The sequence below is a fragment of the Lonchura striata genome, chromosome 1A (genome assembly GCF_050655825.1).
Source record: "Lonchura striata isolate lonStrDom1 chromosome 1A, ASM5065582v1, whole genome shotgun sequence".
Taxonomy (NCBI): domain Eukaryota; kingdom Metazoa; phylum Chordata; class Aves; order Passeriformes; family Estrildidae; genus Lonchura; species Lonchura striata.
The window spans coordinates 70,321,624-70,344,010 of NC_140741.1; the positions used below are offsets into that span (position 1 = coordinate 70,321,624).

The window sequence follows — 22,387 nt, forward strand, 5'->3', positions numbered from 1 at the left end:
TTTGCTTGATCTTTGCAGCATTTCAAGTTTTCACAGAAGAAACAATTATATACAACCTATTGTTCACTTACCCTGCTGTCTCTGTACACATCAAAAACAACTGAAAAGGAGAAGAAAATGTTAATTGCAAAAGATAGATAATTTCAAAGAAGATATCTAAATCTGAATAAATACTTGTGTACACAGCACAATCTGCAAAGTCAATATGTCTAATGAACTGCAAGCCAGAACTGGGTATACTCAAGAACTATTGTTAATGCACTGGGAAATCAGCTGCTGGGTTTTTTTCCATTTAATGCTGGTTTCTTCTGTTGATTTTTCTCCCATGAAGAATATTTGATAAACTCTTAGCCCAGAGAGCTTATCTTTGACATTACTGCTGTTTTGTTTACAGCAGAACAGAGACGTTTCAGGGAAGGATCAAGACTTCATTGTATTGGACATTGCACAAACATTTAATAAGAGAAGGTTCCTGCTCCACAGACATTAGGATTTCAGCAGCTAACAAGACAAACAGGTTGTAGGAACAAAGGGTTCGGTGGCAGTGAAATGGCCATGTTTGATGTCACCCAGAACAGACACAGCACACCTAATTAATATCAACAAATCCTTTAAACAACCCCCTTGCCACTCAGTGACTAACTCAAAGCTGCCTTGCCTGGCTCCACTGTTGTTCCTCCCCTTGGCTTAATTAAACACGTATAATGCAGCTTTCTGTATATTCAGCTTTCCATCAGCTTCTGTTCTGGATGGTTAAACAAATCTTTGAGCTGTCTTTCTTTTGAGCTAAGGAAATCAACAGGGAAGCATTCAGGCATGGCTACATGCAAAAGTTGTATCAGTTTAGCAGGAAGAAAGGAAAAATGGAAAAAAAAAAGATTTAGAAAAGCCTCAGACGAGTGCTTTATTATTGTTTCCTTCACTAGTAAGGGAATATTTCAGCTCGGAGATTTCCCAATACATGTGGATAAACTAAATTCAGGATATGACTGCAGAACACTTGAGTGTCAGGAAGCTGCCTGTCAGGAACAGGGATGTTGACTGATCACATCCATGCATGTAAAGCTTAACCTGACATTTCATGTGAAGTTGGCTGGGCTAAGGGCAAACCACAACTCCGCAAAGCCAAAGCCAGTCACGTAGCTGGTTTTTACCATGCAGCCTAAAAATCCACACAGCTTTTGCACAAGCTGGGCTGCGTCAATGTCAAAGTCACTCCAGGATTAAGTGCTCTGCTCTCCCAGGAAGACAAGTCCTCAGTGGCTAAGCCAGTCATCAATGCAAAGGGGGGTACAGGATTTCTTCTCCAGCTGTTCAACTGAACTTAGTGCCTGCACCACATCCTCTCCATAGTCATAGCCTTTGTATCTGAGGGTTTCTATAGTAAGGCCTGTCAGCTTAAAGCAAGCCCATGGCAATCACTGAGGCTAATGGTATTTGTTGGGATTCACACAGCTGGAATTCAGACTGATTGCACTCTGGTGACTGGTTCAGGACAGTCACAAACACTGAACAAGAAGAAAACCTGAATTATTCCCACTCTCCAAGCAGGAGTGTCCCGTGCCAGTGAGACTGTAGTGAAACTTCACCAGAAACTGCTCTAAACAGAGGGAAAGCCAAAGCTCAGCTCTGCACTATCAACACCTCCAGAGCACTGCTCTTACTGGGCTCTTATCAAAGGTATTTAGAAGGTTCTAACATAATTTAGAAGTATTTATAAAGCATTCACCCATCTGTTATCCTACTGCTCTGACTCTGCAATGCTTCAGCTGCTCTGACTCAACTCTTCCATCTGGAGATGCTACCAGACCAACTGGAAAAAGCAGACCAAACAGCATCAAAATCCCCAATGAAAAAAGAAGTCAGAAAAAAAACTGTAATACCTTTCCTTTTAAAAGCAAACAAACAAGCAAACCCAGATTTTTATTGTTAACAACACATATGCTACCAGGCAGTGGATCAAAGGAGATGATGGGGGATAAATGCAATGTGGTTAAAAAAAAACCACCCACAAAACCACAGAAAACATTTTCTTCATGGCATTTCTCTGCAGATGGACCAGCATTTAGTGCCTAAGAATAAAAGGTTAACAAACCTTCATCCCAGAAGGTTGCCCTGAAACCTCCTTTTCCCTCAAGGCAACTCAGATGGCACCCTTTACATAAGATGACATTTCAGACCTCTCAGTTCACCAGACAGCCATTTCAGAGCCTAAATCTAGGCATCAATTTCCAAAAATAGTGCCCTGAATTCTTATCTATCAGTTGATTACATACCAGCTAAAATTACATTGAAACACAGAAGAAAATTAAAAGGCAGTAATCAGAATGCCAGATCTATATGACTGATCATACTTCAAAATGTAATGGACTTATTAAATTAATGTACTATTCTGCTGGTCTTCTCCAAGCAGCAGTTCATGAGAACTTCCCTGGACTGAAACAGAGCAGCTTTGCAGACTCAAATGATTAAGAATTTCAATATAACAGAAACTGGCACTTGAAGGTACCTTTTTCAGACAGTTAGAGAGGACAGATCTATTTGACTGTTCTGGTGTCTCAGTAAAACAATTAATATAATGTTAAAAACCTACCCAAAGGTTGACTTTTAAAAGCATTAGACATGACAATAAAATTGCCAGAAAATTCTTATGTTTATGGGTTTTTACTAAGCTGAGGTTTGCTCCATATCAGACCCAATTTAAATTTCTTCATCATGTTTTTCACTACTATTGATCACCCATTACAATGCAACACCATTCAATTCTCCCTAAACCACGTTAGAAAACTATTTCAAATCAAATTTGCAAAGGACTTCACATTTAGAGAACAAGGCAATTTACTTGGACTGATTAGGTGTATCAAATACTGGGGCCTTTATTCAAAGGTTTTGGCACCTAACCTGGTGTGCATTGACATTCTAGAAGAATTAATTAAAACTTATTTAAAAGAAATTTAAAAATCCTTTATTAAAGGAATACATCAATAATTTAGCAGCAAACATCTAACAACACCTTTATAAACAAGTATTCTTCTCACTACTGAATGTCTTTTGTCAAGGATCTCCTAGCCCACTTTTCTGGCGTAAAAATTATCTTAAAGTATAAGGGGGAAAAGCTTTTTTAAAAAAGTTATTATGCCTTTTGAAGGGATCTTCCACTCATTTCCTGTATTTTCTTGGGGAGTTCCAGCCTATTCCTTCAGGGTTTTTTGTTGCCAATGTAATGCCAAACTTTTGCTGCTTGACCTGCTGTAGCCACAAGAGCTTTCAGACACTCCCAAGCTAAAGAGAATCAAGCCCTGTGAAAGCAAGAGCAATGAAGAGAGAGATGCATACCCACAAATACCCTCCAGATACTTACAGTCTTCATCCAAGAATTTATATTGTATGTGTTTCTTGAAAAACTCCTGTATGGACCTACAGATCTCCTCATGTTGCTTAGAGATATGATCATAGTACTGGGTGTAGTCCCTCTGTGATATACCTGTCAATAATTTCAGGTAATTATAATTATAAAGAGCTCTAGACATGCAAAAAATCCAAACAGGAAAAAAAAAAAAGCAGTTATCAGACACAGAAGATGGGGTTTTCCCAAGTTTCTACCATTATTAGTGACTTACTGTTTAGCTTTATTCTGCTATACTTAAAGTACTTCCATTAGGAATCTCTCCCTTGAACAGCTCTGTCCAGAATTTTGTGAACCTCATTTTATATGAACACACTTCGACTATTTTAAAGTGAATATCAGGAGGTAACTTGCCTGTGTTTAAGTTTCCAGCTCCCATCTTTTCCTTTCAGTTTTATTCCCTTTGGTTACTCTGGTCAAAAACCTTGTTCTGCACATCACACATAGGCACCACAATTTGGAACCATGAAATGCCACGGGGGGAGGCTAAGCTTGCACATTGGCAAAGATGATACTTGGATACCACAAATTCTCATTTAACTGATTTTTTTTTAAGTGTGGAATAACATGTGCCTGTTTGATAAGGCACTACAGGTGAATCCCTAAGTCCCCAAATCAGTAGGATGGCATGCAGGCCAGTACCTTAGTGCTCCCATTTGCTCCCTCAAGAGTTTTCTTGCCTACGTAGACAAACCACCCCTCCTACAAATTCTTAATTTCATGCATTTGTCTACAAGACACTGGTTTGAAATGACATCAACAGGATTATACACTTGCATGCATCTTGAGTGACAAGAGTTCTCACACAGGATATGTGTCAACATAAAATATTGCAATACCCTGCTTGACTAATGTCAAATCCAAGACCTGCCCCGTCACTGCAGAATGAGTAATTCAGGCTATTTACATACAAAAAGAGACAGAATTCCCCACGGAACATGTATCAGTGACCTCAGTTTGCTGTTTTAACCATATACAAAACACAGAGTTCTACTGTAAGAAAATTCTGACTAGCACCAAAGATATGCTCTTTTTTAAAAAGTTCATATAAAAAGTTTGTGATGTCAGTGGAACTTTGAATTTTTAATACCACTGCAAAGCTTAACTCGAGTCTAAAAAACAAAAGCCAAAAGATGACAGCATCTAAGGGATGCAGATGTGTAACTGGAAAATCATTCATTATGCTGCAAGTATCATTCCTTAGTTTGACTGACAGGCTTATTAATTTTAAGAGTATGGGAACATATTGTGAAAAACCTTGGAACTATCTTCAGAAATGCAGCTGGAGTGCTAGCTAAAAAAAAAAAAAAAAATCCCATACTGGCAGATATACTAGGTTTCAAAACCTGGCCATGAAATGTACAGAGTGCTTAATTATCCAGCATAAAAATGCTTTGTATCTCTGGCAGTTATGGTGTTCCAGCATCACAAAGCAAGACAGGATTCAGCTCTCCTCCCTTCAAAAAGCTCTGTCAGGAGCCATTAAGCAATATAGACTTAATGGGAAATTTCTGCTATTAAGAAGATAAACTCTTGTTACATAGAGCTGTAATACACTTGCAACTGGCATAAATTGAGAGAAAATGGGAAGATGAGCATAGGAACACCAGAAGGAACAGCAAAATAAAAGGGCTTAGGTGAATGGTGTGTGTTGACAGCACCTGCATTAGCACAGCTCAAATATCTGTGTGCAGCTCCAGAGGAAACCCAAATCAGGAAATGAAGAACAAGGAGTGTGCTCCTAAAGGTTCACAGAGGTGGGACTGGGTGGAGCAACAAATTGCTGATGGCTCCCAACAGGTACAAAAAGGCACAGCCAAAACAAGCCCACACTCACCATGCTAAGACAGGAGAAAGAGTGAGAACTACACAGCCAATACCCCTGGCCTTCCATATCATCACAAGGAACCCTGGACAGACCACTTGTGGATATGGAGCTTGGGGCTTGTGGATATGTAGACATTAGAGAGGCAAAATGAGCAAAAAAAAAAAAAAAAAATAATCACTTTCCTTCCTGTAGTCTGTATTTGCTCCATCACTGCTATAACACTTCCTTGTTAGAAGAGTTTAGACAGAATGATTCAACCTTGCACAGAACAAATGTGCACTAATCCTGAGCTATTTGAGTTTCTGCTCATCTCTAAAGGTTTCATGGTAGACCACACCAAAATCAAATTTCAGAGTAGTAATTACTCTGAAATTAAACCCCTCAATCAAGCACCTGTATGTGCACTGGGCTTCTCATTTCCTGCTATAGTCAGCAGAGAATAGTCAACACAACCAGAGGAGTAAAACTGAGCTAAATTTACCCTAAATTACCCTAAATTTACCATACTCAGCTGTCTACAACACATGCTCTAGCCCAGTCTGCCTGTTCTCCAGCTGCCAGAGGTCTCCCAATGCACCCACGAGCTCTGTGCATGCTGTGGATGGCTACCCTGGCTCTTCAGTGCCACTTGAAATGTTTTACATTTAGGATTCTGCATCTGAGCAACAGAACAGGCTCTAACTAAGCTACACTGAATTTAATATGAACTCAAGACACCTCCTACACCTGTAGAGATGTTCTGAACTCCCCAACTTTCTACATAGGGTCATGTATTTGCAGCACAACACACAACTGCCTCTGTATTCATTCTGCAAGCTGGAGACAAAGCAATTTGCTCCTGAATATAAAAGACTGCCATTGAGTGAAGTTTCTGAATTAACAATTAAATTAAGTATATTCCCATTGTAATGGCAAGCATGCTGAGCTGTCGGGCTTTCAAATACAGTGGAAAGTGAGATGTGGTAAACCACATTTTAAATTACAGAAAGAATAAGCCATTAATTTCAGAAATGAGGTGTGAAAAGACAGAAGAATTTTCTTCAGACTTCATTCCTTGAAGAATTTTCTCATTCAAGGAATCAGAGAAACTCCTCAAAACTTCATCCAATAATTTTGTTTTTAACAAATTCCTTACCTAAAAGCTTGTTTTCCTTGACAAAACATCTGAATTCTGCACCAGGGATTAGTTCGCACCATTTGCGAAGAACAAGCTGTGGAAGAAAAACAAATGACAAAGCATTCTTCCAGACAATTAACAGCATCCTTTTGTGAACAGGTCTTCCTTTTAGAGCTGCAGTTTTGCTGTAATGATGACCACTGATAGTAGAAAACAAAACAATCTTAAATCTGCAGTTCACATAATCACCTTTAAAAATATTTCAAAACAATTAGATTTATTATTCATTTCAGTGAATCACAGAATGCTCTCAATGTGATGGCATCTCTAAAGACCATATAGTCTAAACTAGCTTAAAGCAGAAAGGTTCACACTGGACATTAGGAACCATGAGGACTGTCAAGCATTGGAAAAGCTCTCTCATAGAGGCTGGGCAGCCTCTACCCACTGAGGTTTTCAAAACAGATTTTATAAAATGCCAAGTGAGACAATATGATCTCATTTCTTACCGAGCTTTGAGCATGAGGATGGACTAGACAACCCCTGAGGTCCCTTCCCACTTTAATTTTATGAACTTCCACTTTGTACAGTATTTATAACTGTGAAATCATTTATGAAACAACTTCCAAGTTACATTAATGATAAAGCATGGAAAATAAGAACCCTGCTGTACAACACAACAAATCTGTCATGGAATTGGCAGAAAGTTGCTCCCTAGCCAAAGGAGCTGATGAGCAGAATTAAATTTATCCAAATCAACCTCTATTCTGGTACACACCCAAGCAGAATTCTGTGACGCCTTTGAAGGCGCAAACCAGTTAAAATAAGGACACAGGACAGAAATAGAAAGCAAACTATTATAGTCAACAGGACAGACTGCCTGGGAATGAAAGCATCTTTCTGGCACTTTCTCAAATTTCTGTATTTCCTAAGCTGAAATATTCTGAAGACTTGATGTTTTTGAAGGCCCCAGTTACAGCTACTGGATGCTGGAAACTCCCAAACCCTTTAAACTGCAGCAGAAAGCTTCAGTAACCAGAGATGACATTCCTAACCTAATGTTAATGGTGTTAACATTAAACTCTTTGTTCCAACTTTTAGATGTCCTGTATCTTTAAAGCACACTTGATAGTGCTTTAAAATAAAACAAAGTTCATTCACTTTCGAAAAGCTCTTTAAGCCCACAGCATGATGACAAATGTTATATTTACATCAAAACTATTATTAGAGAGATGACTAGAAATTACCATAAGAGCCGTAGCTCCACATTAACAGTTTAAAGCACCTCTAGCTGAACATTTTGATCTGGTAACAAACATAGGAAACGATGCAACAGACCAGTTCAGGATGTCCCCAGCCACTGCAGCAAAGCCTCACCCTTGGTAACCTCAGTGTGATGTTCACAAGCAGCTCACCATCAAGAATATTTTATTTGAGCTACTGAACTTGTCCTTCCTGTCTCAACCTGACAGACATGAGATGATATTGCAAGGAAGCTTCTCAAGTATGCACTTTAGCCCACCTGATCTGCAATTAAATGAACTTCTTATGACCTGCAGTGCTGAACCAGACTTCCCTTCATATGGAAAGCAACATGAATAAATCAAACATAACACATTTAGTGGACAGAAACCCAGTCCCAAATGTCACCCAGCCAGTGAGCAATTCTTTTAAATTACTTAGAAATCATATAAGGAGTCCTACCTCATAGTTCAAGGAAGGATCAGGGGAATCATCAGTACAGTGAATAAATCTGGAAAAGTAAGGCACAGGCTTCAAGATCTGCTTTACATGTAAGATTTCAGCCATAGTGAGAAAAATAACCCCAAACTGTGAAACATAAGAACTACTGTTAAATTATTTCCAATATGTACAAAGCAAGTAAGTGCAATACATAACAACAACTCTCCTTTTGACAATTATCACCACCTCTTTTATTCTACTGCAATCTGGAAGCACTTAAATCTGGACAGGGATGTGTCCAAAACATCAGTGTTTATTCACTGTTGATTTATTTCTGTTTGAATCAACAGCACTGCTCTTTTTCCCTTATATTGTTACACTGGCATAACTGAATTTTCAAAAGACCCAATAAACTTGAGCAATCTAATGCAGTTTCACTGCAGCATGTTTTGCCAAGTACTTTTAATGTTTAACTTCCCAAACCACACAACAGAGACACATCATCATGCCTTACAGCAGTTCATTTCCATGAATAAAGGATGCAAAACAGCACTGCTGCTCAGCACTCCTGATTCCACAGCATGGTATCTTTCTAAATTAAGAGCCTTAAGAAATACTCTTACAAATCCCTTGAGAGTGGGAGTAAACAGAACTATTTCCACAACTGCAAGTAGATGTCAAGGTTTTGTCCTTTATGAGGAGCTGACTCTGTCGGGCTCCTTTCAGGGGCTAGCAAAAATGGAGGCAGTTATAAGCCAAGTCAACTTCCATGTACCTTTCTGTCATTTTACAGTAAACCTTGCAATAGATTCTGTAACTTTCAAAAGGTCTTCACAGAAGAACATGTGTTTTTCTTCCAGTTCTACTCCCTGACCTTATTGGCAACAAACTACTTGGAAGCACAGAACTGTGTTAAGGGTCACTGCTGAGCAATAGTCCTAAATGCAATATTTATAGGATCTCCTTTTGGCCATGAACTTCATTCAGCAACCCAAAAGTCTCACATAAACATTGCTTTTGTATGACATGGCTTCCCAGCCTTTGGTTTGAAGTGAAGAGCTATTGTAAGAGTTCATTCTGTATGCTGCCAGCAGAAATACATTTCACACATTTTAGTTTAGACTTTAATATCCACAACACACAGAAAAGTAGGGCAATACAGGCAGACTTTCCAAAAGCACAGTAATCAAATACATCATATACATATATATCTGTAAGACTGTGTAAACAGATAACATCTTTCAACTACAGTTTAGATTCCCTGCAATTTAAGATGTGTCAAGGCAACAGAAACAAACCATGAGAGCTCACAGTTTTCCTAGAGTCAGAATTCCCCTCTTACTAGAGTATATGCCTATCATGCTGAAGAAAATATCCCCCCCACACACAAAGCCAATAATAAACTAGCTACAAAGGCAGATGAAGTCCAGCACATGGAGTTTAACAGTGCCTGCACACAAGGACCCGTATTACCTCTCACAGACTCCATATCTGAGATTGGGGTACCTGCAATCCACCTCATTCCAGTAAGTCTTTTCCACCAGTCAAAAAACCCCACCCTTATAATCAAAATTATTCCCTAGCTCAACCCTCAAATATTTTGGGTAAGAGCTATGTGGAGAAGGATGGTTCCTCTTCCCTTCTAAATCAGAAAATGAAATCCCTGGGTGCCATCCCAAGCCCTATAGACTGCAGGTATCACTGCCAAATCAAGCAAGCAGGCAAAAATACTGCAAGACACAGTAAGGGTATTTTTTTGGGGGCCTTCATGAAATAAGACTAAGTACAAATGAGGAAAAAAATGGGTGTACACAGCACAAGACAATATAAATTCATGTTTTTGCATCTAATTTTCCTTCTTAATATTATCATGAGTTTTCATTGACAAAAGGCCACCTTCATCCAGTGAGTAAATTTTGGGCAACTTGAGGTTGCAATTTTATATTTTTTACCAGCTTATTGTAGCATTTATTGTTGAGAACCATCTGAACTTGTGTATTAGAGATGGGCTTTTGATCTCTAGAGGCACAATGCTAAGTGGGGTGTCTTCAACCCACATCCTATTCAGGTTTGGACCTACTTGAAAGAATAATCAGAAAGGTGTCAGGAACCCCAAATTGAGACATACTTGGGCTGTATTTTCTTTCTAAAGCCTCTGAAAATTGTCTTTTTGAGTGAAGGGATCAAACTCTTCTGTTGTCTTGTAGTCAACAGCTTTTTTACAGAGTTACACTTAGAAGTCAAGACCAGAAGGATCAAGATTTCTTTATATGTGGCAACTCTATGTCAAACTCCAAATGCAAATACTCGACCACAGGACATGCTACAAAAAGCCATTATGCAGGTCAGTTTGCAACACTGAGAAAAGCAATTTAATAAGGTTGGCAAATTTCTCCAGCACCTACCCTGCTAAGAAAGCCATGAACTCATCTGTTGCAAATCACTGAGAGAATTAGGAACTATTATGAATATTAAGAGAATTGCAAAATTTATTCTGTACCTGATACTTCCCTGTTATTATCTCATAATTTATTTTAAAATCTTATTTTAAAAAGATTAAGGAGAAGTTTTTAACAGTTTTTGAACTGTAGCTTTATCCTTGAATATTAAACCTTGCTGGAACTCTGAGGTGTAAAAGAAATAGGAAATTCATACACCACTGAAAAGAAAATCTTGTACTACACCGTAAATTGCTAGGAAAAATGGGCAAGAGTAAAACCTCAAGAAAAAATATCACCATCAAAGGCCTCGTTTTCCACATCCTCTCGTGTGCAACTGCCTACCTTGAAACACTTTATATTAAAGCCTAAACTATCAGCTCCTGCTCCTGCCAAAAGATACTGGAGTGCTAAGGCACATTCTTCACGATCCAACACTGCCTCCTATGTTCTGTTCGGAGAACACAGGCTGTTATTCCTCCACATCTTCCACGTCTCAAAAAACTTTGAAATTTCCCTACAATTTGGAATTCAATACTAAAAGCATTAAGTCTGGCATCAGAAAGGTTGTCAGAATGAAGGGGCATTATCACATCATTAGAAGTACTGCTAGTATTTCTACCAGTCTCAAGGTAAGCAATCAACCATGTTTTAACAAAACATAGTCCACCCATTCTAACAATAGAAAGAAAACTATTTTACACCAATACATCCATCAGTGCTATACAGAGCTTTTTGTTCAAAAGAGTAGTTTTAATCACTTAACAGAAATCCCAGTTAGAAAGGGATTTTTTTATCACACATACTTGAAACACTAGATTTCTGAAAGCCTACATTAATGCCCAAAAAATTAAGATCACACCACCCACAAGATTTTTTGTGATTTCAGCTAAGTAAAATACAATGCTGACTTTGAAGCAGAAACAACATCAGCTGCATTAATGAGAACATCACTCTGAAGTCTTTGTTAATTTATTTAAAATTAACATGCTGGAAAGGTGATTCATTAGTCTGACCTCTTCAACCAAGGTGTCAGCATCAAGAAGGAATCCAAACTTTTGAAACAGTCAAAGCAATTTAATCCTACTCAGTGTATTTGTACTTAGTCCATACTTTTTAATAGTTTATATTGAAGCATTACATGGTTGAAGCTTTGAACTTGAGACAGTTGAGAATTATAACAAGGGCATTCCCTGAGCTGAACAATGTTTAAAGGCAGACAGGAAATGGGAGTGGAAGAAAAAGGCAAAGAAAGTGGTTTGCCTCAAGTCCTACATCATTGGCTTAAGTTTCTAGATTAAAACCCAGACTGCAGCATGTTTACCATGCTGCACGTTTACCATTATGACCCATGAAGTGGGTATTTAAGTTTATACAATTGCACAGGAAACAAAACACCAAAAAAAGGGTACTCAGCATTTCAACTGTTACTTATGTAGGGCAATAAACCTTTAGACCATACTGAGTAGTATTGACAAAGTAAAAATATAGTGCATTTCCCCTCTCTCCAAGTAGTCCTTCCAAGGGATTTGGATGCATTATGTATGTAATTTTCATTTGTTCAGCACTTCAGGTTCTTATGCCAGTTACATTTTTAATTTCTGCTTGCTAAGGACTAGTGAACTGGCAGCTAATCAATAGTATAATTAAGGACAACCACTGTTCCAATTTAGCAATAATCATTGCACTGTTTGGGGACATTCTGTACAAATAACTTTGTAATTTAGAAGTACCAAGCAGAGGCTGGACAATAATATATGCTTTAATCAAGTATGACACAGTCACAAATTACAAGATCTACACAGAGACCAAGATAGAGACCAAGGTGATTTCCCACAATCATGTCATAAGCTTTACTTTTTTACCACCTTAGGTGTGCTATCTGATGGTCTTATCACACTGGGGAAAAAAAGCCTAAATGGACTGAACCAGTGGAGTTTGAGGTGTTGCCTTTCTGCAAGAGGTTATTCTCCCACAGCAGGATCAGGAGCGGGGAAGGTGCCTGCTATGGGTTGCTCAACCACTGCTGTTCTCGTGTGAACTTCAGGTGAAAGCACTGATGCTTCAAGTCAACAGCCATGCTGTGAAACCTCACACCACAGCCACCAGAATGTCTCCACTGCCTCTCCTACCAAGCCAGTGCTGACTGCAGGGGTGAAGAGCTGAGGCACTGACTGGAACTGACACAAGATTAATCTGGACAGAAAATACACTGATTTCAGTATCAGTGAAGGTGGTTGAACCAATTCATTCTACCATACAAAGAACTGCCACATCTAAGTCAAGTGGCACTTGCTGAACACTTGCTTGTCTTCGACACTAACTACAAAAAAGTTAACCAAACAGGAACACTGCAAAGAGCTCTAGGTACATTTTGCTGAACCTCTTTATGCATGAAGACAATAAATATAAACTCCATACTATTTAACATTCACAAAGGGATGATGTAAACTGTGCAGTCCTTTTCAGACCTAAAAGAATCAGTCCTGAAAGCCATTGCAACAAAAATTTTACTGCTCAACTCTGTGAGCAAGCCATCCTCCAGACACTCCAGCTCTCATTAGAGGAAACCATGAAAAGCAACTCCTTGGGAAGGCACCAAAGGCCTCCAAGAATTCACTCACCTCTGACATGTAAACTATAGATTTTTCATCTCTCCCATTCCTCTGTGACCCCAAAAAAATAAATTTTCATTCTTCACAATTGTTTCCCAAGCCCAGCATATTTTTCAAAATGTTTTATCATGCTAATATCTTCTCCCGTCCTCCTCAGCCTCTTCCCCAGCACCTCCTCTCATTGCAGGTTAGACATGATATAAAACCCAACATCAGAATTGGACTTACAGCTTTACTGTCAAGAGCTCCCTTTTTTTTTCTCAGGTACCAAAAACTGGGGGAAGAGAGTCTCATTAGAGTTGTAGGAATGAAAAAGAAGGCAGTTGCACAGCATTAACATAACTGGTTTCACACTTGAAAAAGAAAATCTTTATCAAGACATAAGCCAGTTGACATGAAACTTACACCTGTTAACCCCCTATGAGGCACCTAGAACAATGGCTCTGCATTTGACTGAGTCTCCTAAAATATCCTGTGCTGCAAATAAGCATTGAATAATTACTGGAAAATAATCTCTCAGATACCAAGCCATGGATTGTCTCTTTTCTTTGAAATTCTGCTTGTCTGGGAAAAAACAAAAAAGTAACCATAGTAACAGAAACATCAACTCCAGTAATCTCATTTTCTTTCAGCAAAATGTTGTATTTTAGAAATTAGTGACATAAATCAAGGAGATGCAGGTACTACAGGAGGAAACTGTTCCTATACCATTAAATAGTCCCTTCATGTGAGCAAATAAAAATCAATACCAAGCACATAATATTTTTAAATTTATCTGCAATTGCTATCCTTAGACACCTGGAATGTATTTGTTTCAAGAGCTACAAGAACTTGGGTTCAGAATAAGCTCTAGAAATATGTAAAATATATTAGCAGAAGTCTCAAGCATCTTCCAGGCAGCCAAACAAACCTCAACAGCTTTAAAATACGAGGACATGGTAAAGTCACGCTGTATTACCATAAGAAGTGGCACCAATAAGGAGGGTAGCAACAAGTAAACACCAAGAAGGGAGGGAAGGCAAAAAACCTCAAGAATCAAACATGACTTGCTCTGAAAAGGTTGTGGAAAAGCTAGGTTCTTAGCCCACAGTGTCAAAGCACACTGGTGTCATGTGTTACTTTAATGTCTCTCTGGTTTGCTTTTGGCTTTTTCTGACTGTGTGTAACTAAGACTGTCTGCTGGAAATTGACTTACGGCTGAGTGAGGTCACGAGTGATGAAGTCTGAACTCTTGAAGAGGAGGAAGATGTCACTGAGAGCTTTACATTTCAGAGAGCTGTTCATTGCTATCCAGTAGGCATCCTACAGAAACACAGAGATTACCTGAAACACACCTTTATTAGCAGGAGGGACTGCAAACTTCAAGTCTATCTAAATATTATGCAACGTTTGAAATACATGCAGAAAATTATTTCCTTTTATTTTGAGGAAAACTTCATTAGTGGTTAAAAGAGACAAAATAATTATTGCTTTTCTTATGAATACTTTGATGAAAGCAGTGCAAATTCATTTGCAAAATTAAGTTTTTGCCTTACTGCTTCCAGGAACTTTCTTGGAATGCTTGATTGAACACAATGTCTCTTGAGAACACAAAACAACAATATTTGGATGCACTCATCCTTAATGTATAGTTAAGAGTACCTAAAATTGACTGGAAGATAGTTTATTGCCTTTTTTGGAAACTGTGGTTACTTTTTATCTTTATACCAGGTAAAGGTTTCAACTAGTATCCTGAACAAGAGTCTGCCCATCACACAACCATCTGTGACCAGGATATAGGTTTTAGATAGGAAAAGTCAGTAATGCCATGCATCAGCCTCCCTAAAAATGCACCATCACCACCTAGTGATAGACAAGATATCAGTGAAGTGGTGGATTCCACTTAGAGTAAAGAATCCAGCACTTCATTGCTACCTTGTGTATCACTTCTTCCTTCATCAGAACCACTAGTCTCTTCTTCTTTCCAAAGCATTGAGAGAAAAACAACACAAAACATTTTGTACAATAACATCTGTTACAAGTTTTGGGAGTCAGCATTCTTACCCTTGGAGCACTCCAATTGAGTTTAGGAAAAACACTGCCACCCAAGGAACTTATTGCTTCCTGAACTTTAGCTGTGAACTCGGGAAATTCTGGTGCCTGAACGAAGAACAACAGCAAAAATATAAATTTCAATCCATTTATTTGTGAAATATAGCCATCTTCTAAATATTATTAGAAATATACATTGCATTAGAAATAAGTCCAAAATCAGTATGAACCTCAGAAATATGGCATACAATAAAATCACTTAAATAAATCACTTCAAATCTGTCATTTTTTTCAATCAGAGAAAACTGAAAATGCTCCCAGTTCTCACTCTCATTACTAGCAAGTATCATGAACTTCAGGAGAAAACCCAAGACATCATAACAGTCACCATGAAATCTCCAATAGCTAGCAAAAATACAAGTCAAATAACCAAACCTTAAATGCTTACTTACCTTGTTGGTTTATACATATGGTACATTATTGTATACAAATAAGATCCAGTAATATTTAAACTTCTAAAGAGTGATTTTAGAATTAAACATATATTTATTAATTCATAGGCACTTTGAGTGACAGCTGCTCATTTAGACTCTAGTTTTATAAAATGTTAGTACCACTTTAACTAATCAGCTCTTAAATTAGGTCTTAAAGTAGCTGCTTAACAATATATTGATTCAAAATAGAGCACAGACTGCAAAGGTTGGATGAGAAAACCTTGCCTTGTAAAGAACATTGAAAATCTAAGATTGAGGTAAAAAACCCCCCAACTCTTCAGTTTGCTCCAAACTCTACCCTGAATGTGGTGCTACAGAAAAAAAAAAAACCAGGGTGCTTACCTTTAAAATAATATGGAAGGATATGAAGCATATGTCAAAGATTTTTCATATAACAGAATTTATAGCTAAAAGTATACAGGAGCACGATTTCTGCCTATTTTGAAACTCAATTCAAAAGTAACTCATAGGCTAAAGTTAATTGATATCTCTTAAACAACAAAACACTCACAGCCACACAAGCGAATAAAAAAACTCATACATTCTGGCATCTCCTCACTGCAGCTTCCCCAAATGCAAACACTTAAAAAAACCTTCTCATATTTTAGTGCAGTGACCTAGACTGAACTTCAAGCATTTTGAACCTTTCCTTCATAGATTACCTAGTCTCCATGGGAAACTATACTTGGAAAACTGAAAAAAAACCACTTCTCTAATTTTATTTTTAGACTTTCAGTTGATTCTAGAAACTGCTCCTGAAAGAAGTAAAACTCTTCATCCACTGCATTCTGATCCAAGTTTCTCTTGTTTTGACAGAAATCAGGAGTCCTACTATGTATGTAATACCAGCACATACTAAGCCTCCTTGGGAAAATGCTACCAACATGTTACTTGATTAACACAAGAGGATAAATACACAAACAAGAATAAAGTTCTATAACTGCATAAAAAAGCTGGACTTTAACATTTCAGGAATTTTGAATGCCTGGCTTTGTAACCATTAATATTAATGCAAGTTATTCTAAAACCAGAATTTTCTGCCTCATGAGGAAGCTGTAGACTTGCCTAGATATACTAGAGTCATTTGCCCTGTGCTCTTCTGACAGGTAAATATTTCTTAATTTTGTAATTCCTTATTGTGTTCTACATTATAACAGAACCTGATTCAAAATTCTGGTATTAGTTATTTAGCATCATTACCACGAGCTTTGCAAACCATATGATGGATTCTAAAATCCTTGTTTTAAATAATTTACAATTAAGAGAATCTAGGTTATCAAAGGTTAAATATTTGAACTGAAGATAAATCAGTGTGCAAAAATTTGAAATGTACTGGTTTCAAACTCTAGGCAATAAATTCTGTGCTAGCAGAAACACCACTCAGAGCAGGGCTGTGATTATGGCACCTAATCCAACACGAGCAATTCCACACCCTGATGAACATTAGGGAGCTAAAGGACTGAAGTCACAGCATCGATGGCAGACAAGTGCCTTGAGCACTTCAACTCTGACAGTGACAGGGCAACAGCAAATTTAAAAAAAAAGATGTCAGAAAAAGATCAAGAAAGCCTGGTTTGCATCCATTATGATCTTGATTTCACATGCAAGGGGACCATAAAGACAGGAAAAGAAAAAAAAACATGATAGAGAGAGATGTACTTGGAAGAAATAATGGCACATCAAGAAAAGAGCTGTGAAGATTGAGCTGCAGGGGCTTAGTTTCTTCTGCATCCAGTCTGATTAAATAATTTGGAGAGACTCAAAGTGTTGAAAATGAAAGACAGCTATATTTAGAGCTGTACTGAAGTTAATTTCCTAGAGTCTAACAAGTGTATGATTGTCAGGGATGAAGAAAAGTGTTTTATTTTAATTAAACAAAATTAAGTCAGCAAAACCTTTTTGAAGTTACAGACACTTATACTGTCATCCATCTAAAATGGTCTGAAAAATGTTAAATACAGCAAGAGATATCTCTAACCAGCAACAAGTTTGTATCACAAGGCTGCAGAAAGGAAACTGCTGACAAACCCACATTGGGCTTTTACAGGACCTTACCTTAAGTGTTGTAGTGTTCTCATCATCTGACCACTGTTCAAAATAAGAACAAACCAAAGGTTAGCAGCTTCCTGAGCCATCCTTTATAATTTATGAGAACATCAGAATTCATGTAGCCTCTTACAGCATGTAGATCAAATCATTGCCACACACAGCAAAACATGACCATCCTGCAATTATTTTGGCTGTAAAGACAGGAAAAACACTGTATATTCAGCAGAAGTACTACTCTAAAGTATTGATAAAAAGATACCTGTATATATTTCAGTTTTTATTTATATCAGAAAGATGGACATTTCAGAACTCAGTCTTCACTATCTACTGCTTGCCTCCAGCTCCAGCACTTCCACCCTTAGACCCATGATCCATTAGTTACACTTTTATTTCTTTTTCATCTCCTTGCTGTACCTTCAGCCACCTTGCAATCACAACATTTTTCAGTGTTTTCCCTCTAGAATGGCCTTCTGAGTTACTATGGTCTCATAAACTTGCACTGTTTCTTTAAGTAACTACTCCAAATGTACTCCTAATTTTTCAGGGCATGAAACAACATTAAGTTCAATTGCAACATTCCCCAGTCATTATTACAAATGCAATTACCAAGAAATGAAAAATAAAAAAAGTCTTCTATGAAAGAACATAGAAATACCTTAAACTTTCCCTGACTTCACAGCATAAGTGATTACATTTCTATGTTTGTCATGGTAACTACCACATGACAATTATTTTTGTGAAAGACTCTCTGCACTTGTAAGTTATCCAGAAAAAGTATTACATTCATATTTTTCTCAAGAGACTTGACATAAATTTGCATTTTATGCTGACCTGTATCTCTTCTGCATCATCACTCCCTTCCTGAGCATGACTTGGCGGATCTTCTCTGAAACAAAAAATTAACAGGAAAAGGAGTAAGCACTGGAGTTTGACTTGACCATGTCCATTACATTTACACAGCATTTCCAGCTCTCAATGTCAAAATGTTTTCATAAGAAGATTAAACCTCAAAACTCTGGCAGAGAAAAATCAGAGAAGCCAGTACTGAAAACTAAAGACTAAATAGTTGGCACTGGGCCTAGGTCCTACCCTGAACACTTTGCTTCTTTCAAATTAGCAGATCTGTTTTTGCTCTACCACACCTTAATTGAAGCTTTTTGACACCCTGTTAATGATTCTTTTCCAACTTTACTGTATTCTGACACAAGCACAAATTTAATTTTTTTAAAAAACAAGTTCAGTTAAAATTTTTGCCTCCATACTCCCTTTCCAAGTAAAAAATCATAAACCTTGAGTTTCAAATGTTGACCTGTGAACTTCTGGCTCTGAAAAGAAAACGTCCTCACATTCAGCATACAGACAAAGAAGATCACTATGGAGAGTGGAGAGTGTAGCAAACAGGGCAAAGTCAAATGTAAATCCCTACCAAAAGTCAATTCTTAGACAAGCTGAGTCTCTGCAGTCCCTCAATGCACTTCCATAGGGACTAAACCATTAATCCAGTTTTTGAGATCTACAGGTCAGACAGGGGTGCACTGAAAATTAAAAGCAGTCTTGGCCTTGAGTGCAAGAACATCACCTTCACTTATAGCTAAGGAAATTCAAGTCAGAGAAAAAATGATTTCTAAAAGATGCAAACATCTTAAAAATCTAATTTAAGTCAATCATACAGCTGTCCATTACTCCATTGAAGACAGCAAAATTATAGAACACAACTGTTAAGTCAAACATTCAATGTCAGCTTTTCTAAAGGGTTATTAAAATATACCGCTGCTGCTAAATAAATTGCACAATTCTGCAAAAGCAGGTGACAATGCAGCTTCTGATCCAAAATAGTTTAAAAAACAATTCTAATTTTCTGGATATCCTTTAATAAGAAAAATAATTTAGAAATTAAAAATTAAATCCTTTCATGCTTACAAGGCATATAAACAACTTCAATTTTTATATAAGTTGATACCTTATAAATCAGACCAAGCTCCCTTTCACACACAGCCTCACTGGTTGCTCTGCAAGGGGCAAACTACCAGTTAGGGAATCATGGAGTGAGGACTGATTTCTGGGTTTGATCATTAACAAGATGCATGCAGCAACCATTCCACAAGGAAACCACACAGTGAGATCCTACACAGGAACAAAGAGTAGGGCCTGTGCTCTTACCAACTGTTCCTGCTACCTCTCCACTTCATTCTTCTGCATCCAAACTCCCGACATGGGTGTACATACAGGACATTCAGCTTTGTCATATGCATGGATTACCCATATGCAAATGATTATATAAAATGCTACTAACTATTGAGTCTGTATATAGCTTATTTCATTAAGAATTAAGCTCAGGTAATGTCACTTCACCCCTGGACTGATATGGGAGAGGTCAAGCCTGTGAACTGGACCCAGCTAGATCCAAAGAACCAAACACAAACCAGCAGCTGAGCATCCCAGAGACTGGTACGCTCCCCAAAGAAAGGTGGGGAAAAAAATGAAAATACTTTGTCCACTTGTCTAGAAGGAATTGTAGTTCATGGATTTTAAGATATGCTTCAGGCAGCAGCAAATCCAGCTGTACTAACAACAGTCAGCCCATTCACATGCTCACACAGTGTGAAGTTTACTGTAGTCACACTGGTCAAATTTAAAAACTCATTATGCTCAATACAATATATATATACAAAATGGTGCTGTGAATATAAAATGGCATTAATACTTGGAAGCTGGGGAGAAAACACACTTTACCTTCCAGAAACCACCAGTGTTCCATCATCCAGCAAATATTCTTTCACATTTTCTGGCAGGGGAAGTATAACACTGGAAGAAATGCGAAAATCTCTTTAATACTTTATTATTACTTGTTATAATAAAATCCTAGTGAAATAAAATAATTTGGCTTTTTCATAGCACACACTCCAACAACACTAGACTTTGTCCTCTAACATTATAGAAGAAAATTCGCTTTTGCCCTTCTTATCCCTCACCCAAAAAAGTAATGCCCATTTTCCCTCCATGGAAGAACAGGACAAAAATTTTAGATGAAATACACAAAAATGCCCCACTTCTTCAAAGTTCTAAGAAATTCCAAGTAAAATTGTGTGCAGCTTGTGAAGAGGCAACGTGTTGCTCAAACTAAAACTAAAGATTTTTCCTTCTGAAATCCGAATCAAAATTTCCTTATGCCATCCTAATGTTCCAAAGATGCAGGACTGTCACTAAACTTACCACAAGTAAGCCTGTGTTAAACATTAAGAAAGATAGAAGATCAAACGCTTTGATTGCTAAAAACATGATGTCAGCACTTTTTGATCCAACAGGGTGGCTATCTCGACTTTCCTGAGCTACTGGTAGTTCTTGTAACTATCTCATGATCTCTAGCAGCACCTTAGAAACTGCAGAATTGCCTATGGCTTCCAGAAAGACACAGAAACACCAAGCCACTTGGGTTGGATCTCCTCAGTCACAGTTTAAGTAGGCAAGTAGAAACAGCGTAGATATCTTCTGCTCAGCATGGAGTCCCACCAGGAGAGCAGGGAGCACAGGGGTACCTGGCCTGCCCCAGGGCTTCCCAAAACACTAAACACTCCCTTGGGATATAGAGACAAGACCCCAGCTCCCTGGACTGCAGCTGATGGTTCAATCAATCTTTCACCACCTCTATCCCAGCTCTGCCCTCTGTCTCACCCAACCCCACAAAATCCCAGAATGGGTCAGGCTGGAAGGGACCACAGGGCTCATCTGCTCCGTCCTCCCTGCTCAAGCAGAGCCATCCCAGAGCACAGGGCACAGGGATGTGTCCAGACACTTCTGGAATATCTCCAGCGAGGAAGACTCCACAGCCTCTCAGACAATCTGATCCAGTGCTCGGTCACTGCTCAGAACAGAAATTCCCCCTTGTGTTCAGGTGGGATTTCCTGGGCATCAGTTTCTGCCCTTTGCCTTCTGTGGCTGGGCACCACCAAGCAGAGCCTGATCCATGCTTTGGCACCCCCTCTTTAGACATTTATATGCACTAATGAAGTCCCCTCTCAGTCTTCTTTTTCACTTCCAGTACCTGAAGGGAACTTGGAGGAAAGATGGAGCAAGACTATTTATAAGAGCTGGTAGTGACAGCACGTGGGGGAATGGATTCAAATTGAGAGTTGGTTTAGACAGATATTCATTTTAATTCTTTACACAGATATTAGTTATAAATCCTTTCTTGTGAGGGTGGTGACGCCCTGGCACAGGTTTCCCAGAGAACTGTGGCTGCCCCATCCCTGGAGTCTGGGAGCAGCTTGGACCAACCTGGTCTGGAGGAAGGTGTCCTTGCCACGGCAGGGGATTGGAACCGGATCGTCTTTAAGGTCCCTCCTAACCCGAACCATTCTGTGATGCCCTAGGCTGAACAGGCCCAGTGCCCTCAGCTTTTCCAGCGCCTTAACCAGGCTCGTGGCCCTGCACTGGACCCGCTCCAGGAGCTCTGAGGGCCGAGCGGAGGGGCAGGACGCTCTCCCTCGCCCCGCACTGCTCCCCACAGCGCTCCCCCACGCCCGCACCGCCCCTCCCAGCCCCGCCGCGCCTCACCGCCCGCACCTGCGGATGGTGACTGCCTTGAAGAGCGGGTACCACAGGGAGAACTGGCAGTGCGCCACCTGCTCCTTCTTCATCCTCCTCCTCCTCCTCCTCCTCCTCCTCCTCGGCCCGGCCGCTGCCGGAAGCTCCCGCTCCGCCCGGAACCTCCCGCGCAGCTCCGGGC

The 22,387-nt window shown here is 38.9% G+C and overlaps 1 protein-coding gene across 1 annotated transcript in view; it reads right to left on the bottom strand.

Moving 5' to 3' along the window:
* The window catches only part of CDC123 (cell division cycle 123), a 33,843-nt gene extending 11,499 nt beyond the window's left edge, over positions 1-22,344 (bottom strand). The window contains exons 1-10 of the mRNA XM_021530981.4: positions 22,225-22,344; positions 20,395-20,466; positions 18,493-18,547; positions 17,668-17,700; positions 15,131-15,226; positions 14,283-14,389; positions 8,056-8,104; positions 6,370-6,445; positions 3,362-3,484; positions 72-100 (exon numbers count right to left, since the gene is read on the bottom strand). Of these exons, the coding sequence (XP_021386656.2) occupies positions 72-100; positions 3,362-3,484; positions 6,370-6,445; positions 8,056-8,104; positions 14,283-14,389; positions 15,131-15,226; positions 17,668-17,700; positions 18,493-18,547; positions 20,395-20,466; positions 22,225-22,298 (714 nt within the window). The 5' untranslated portion in view covers positions 22,299-22,344. The remainder of the gene's footprint in view (positions 1-71; positions 101-3,361; positions 3,485-6,369; positions 6,446-8,055; positions 8,105-14,282; positions 14,390-15,130; positions 15,227-17,667; positions 17,701-18,492; positions 18,548-20,394; positions 20,467-22,224) is intronic.
* Between the last annotated feature and the right edge of the window lie 43 nt (positions 22,345-22,387).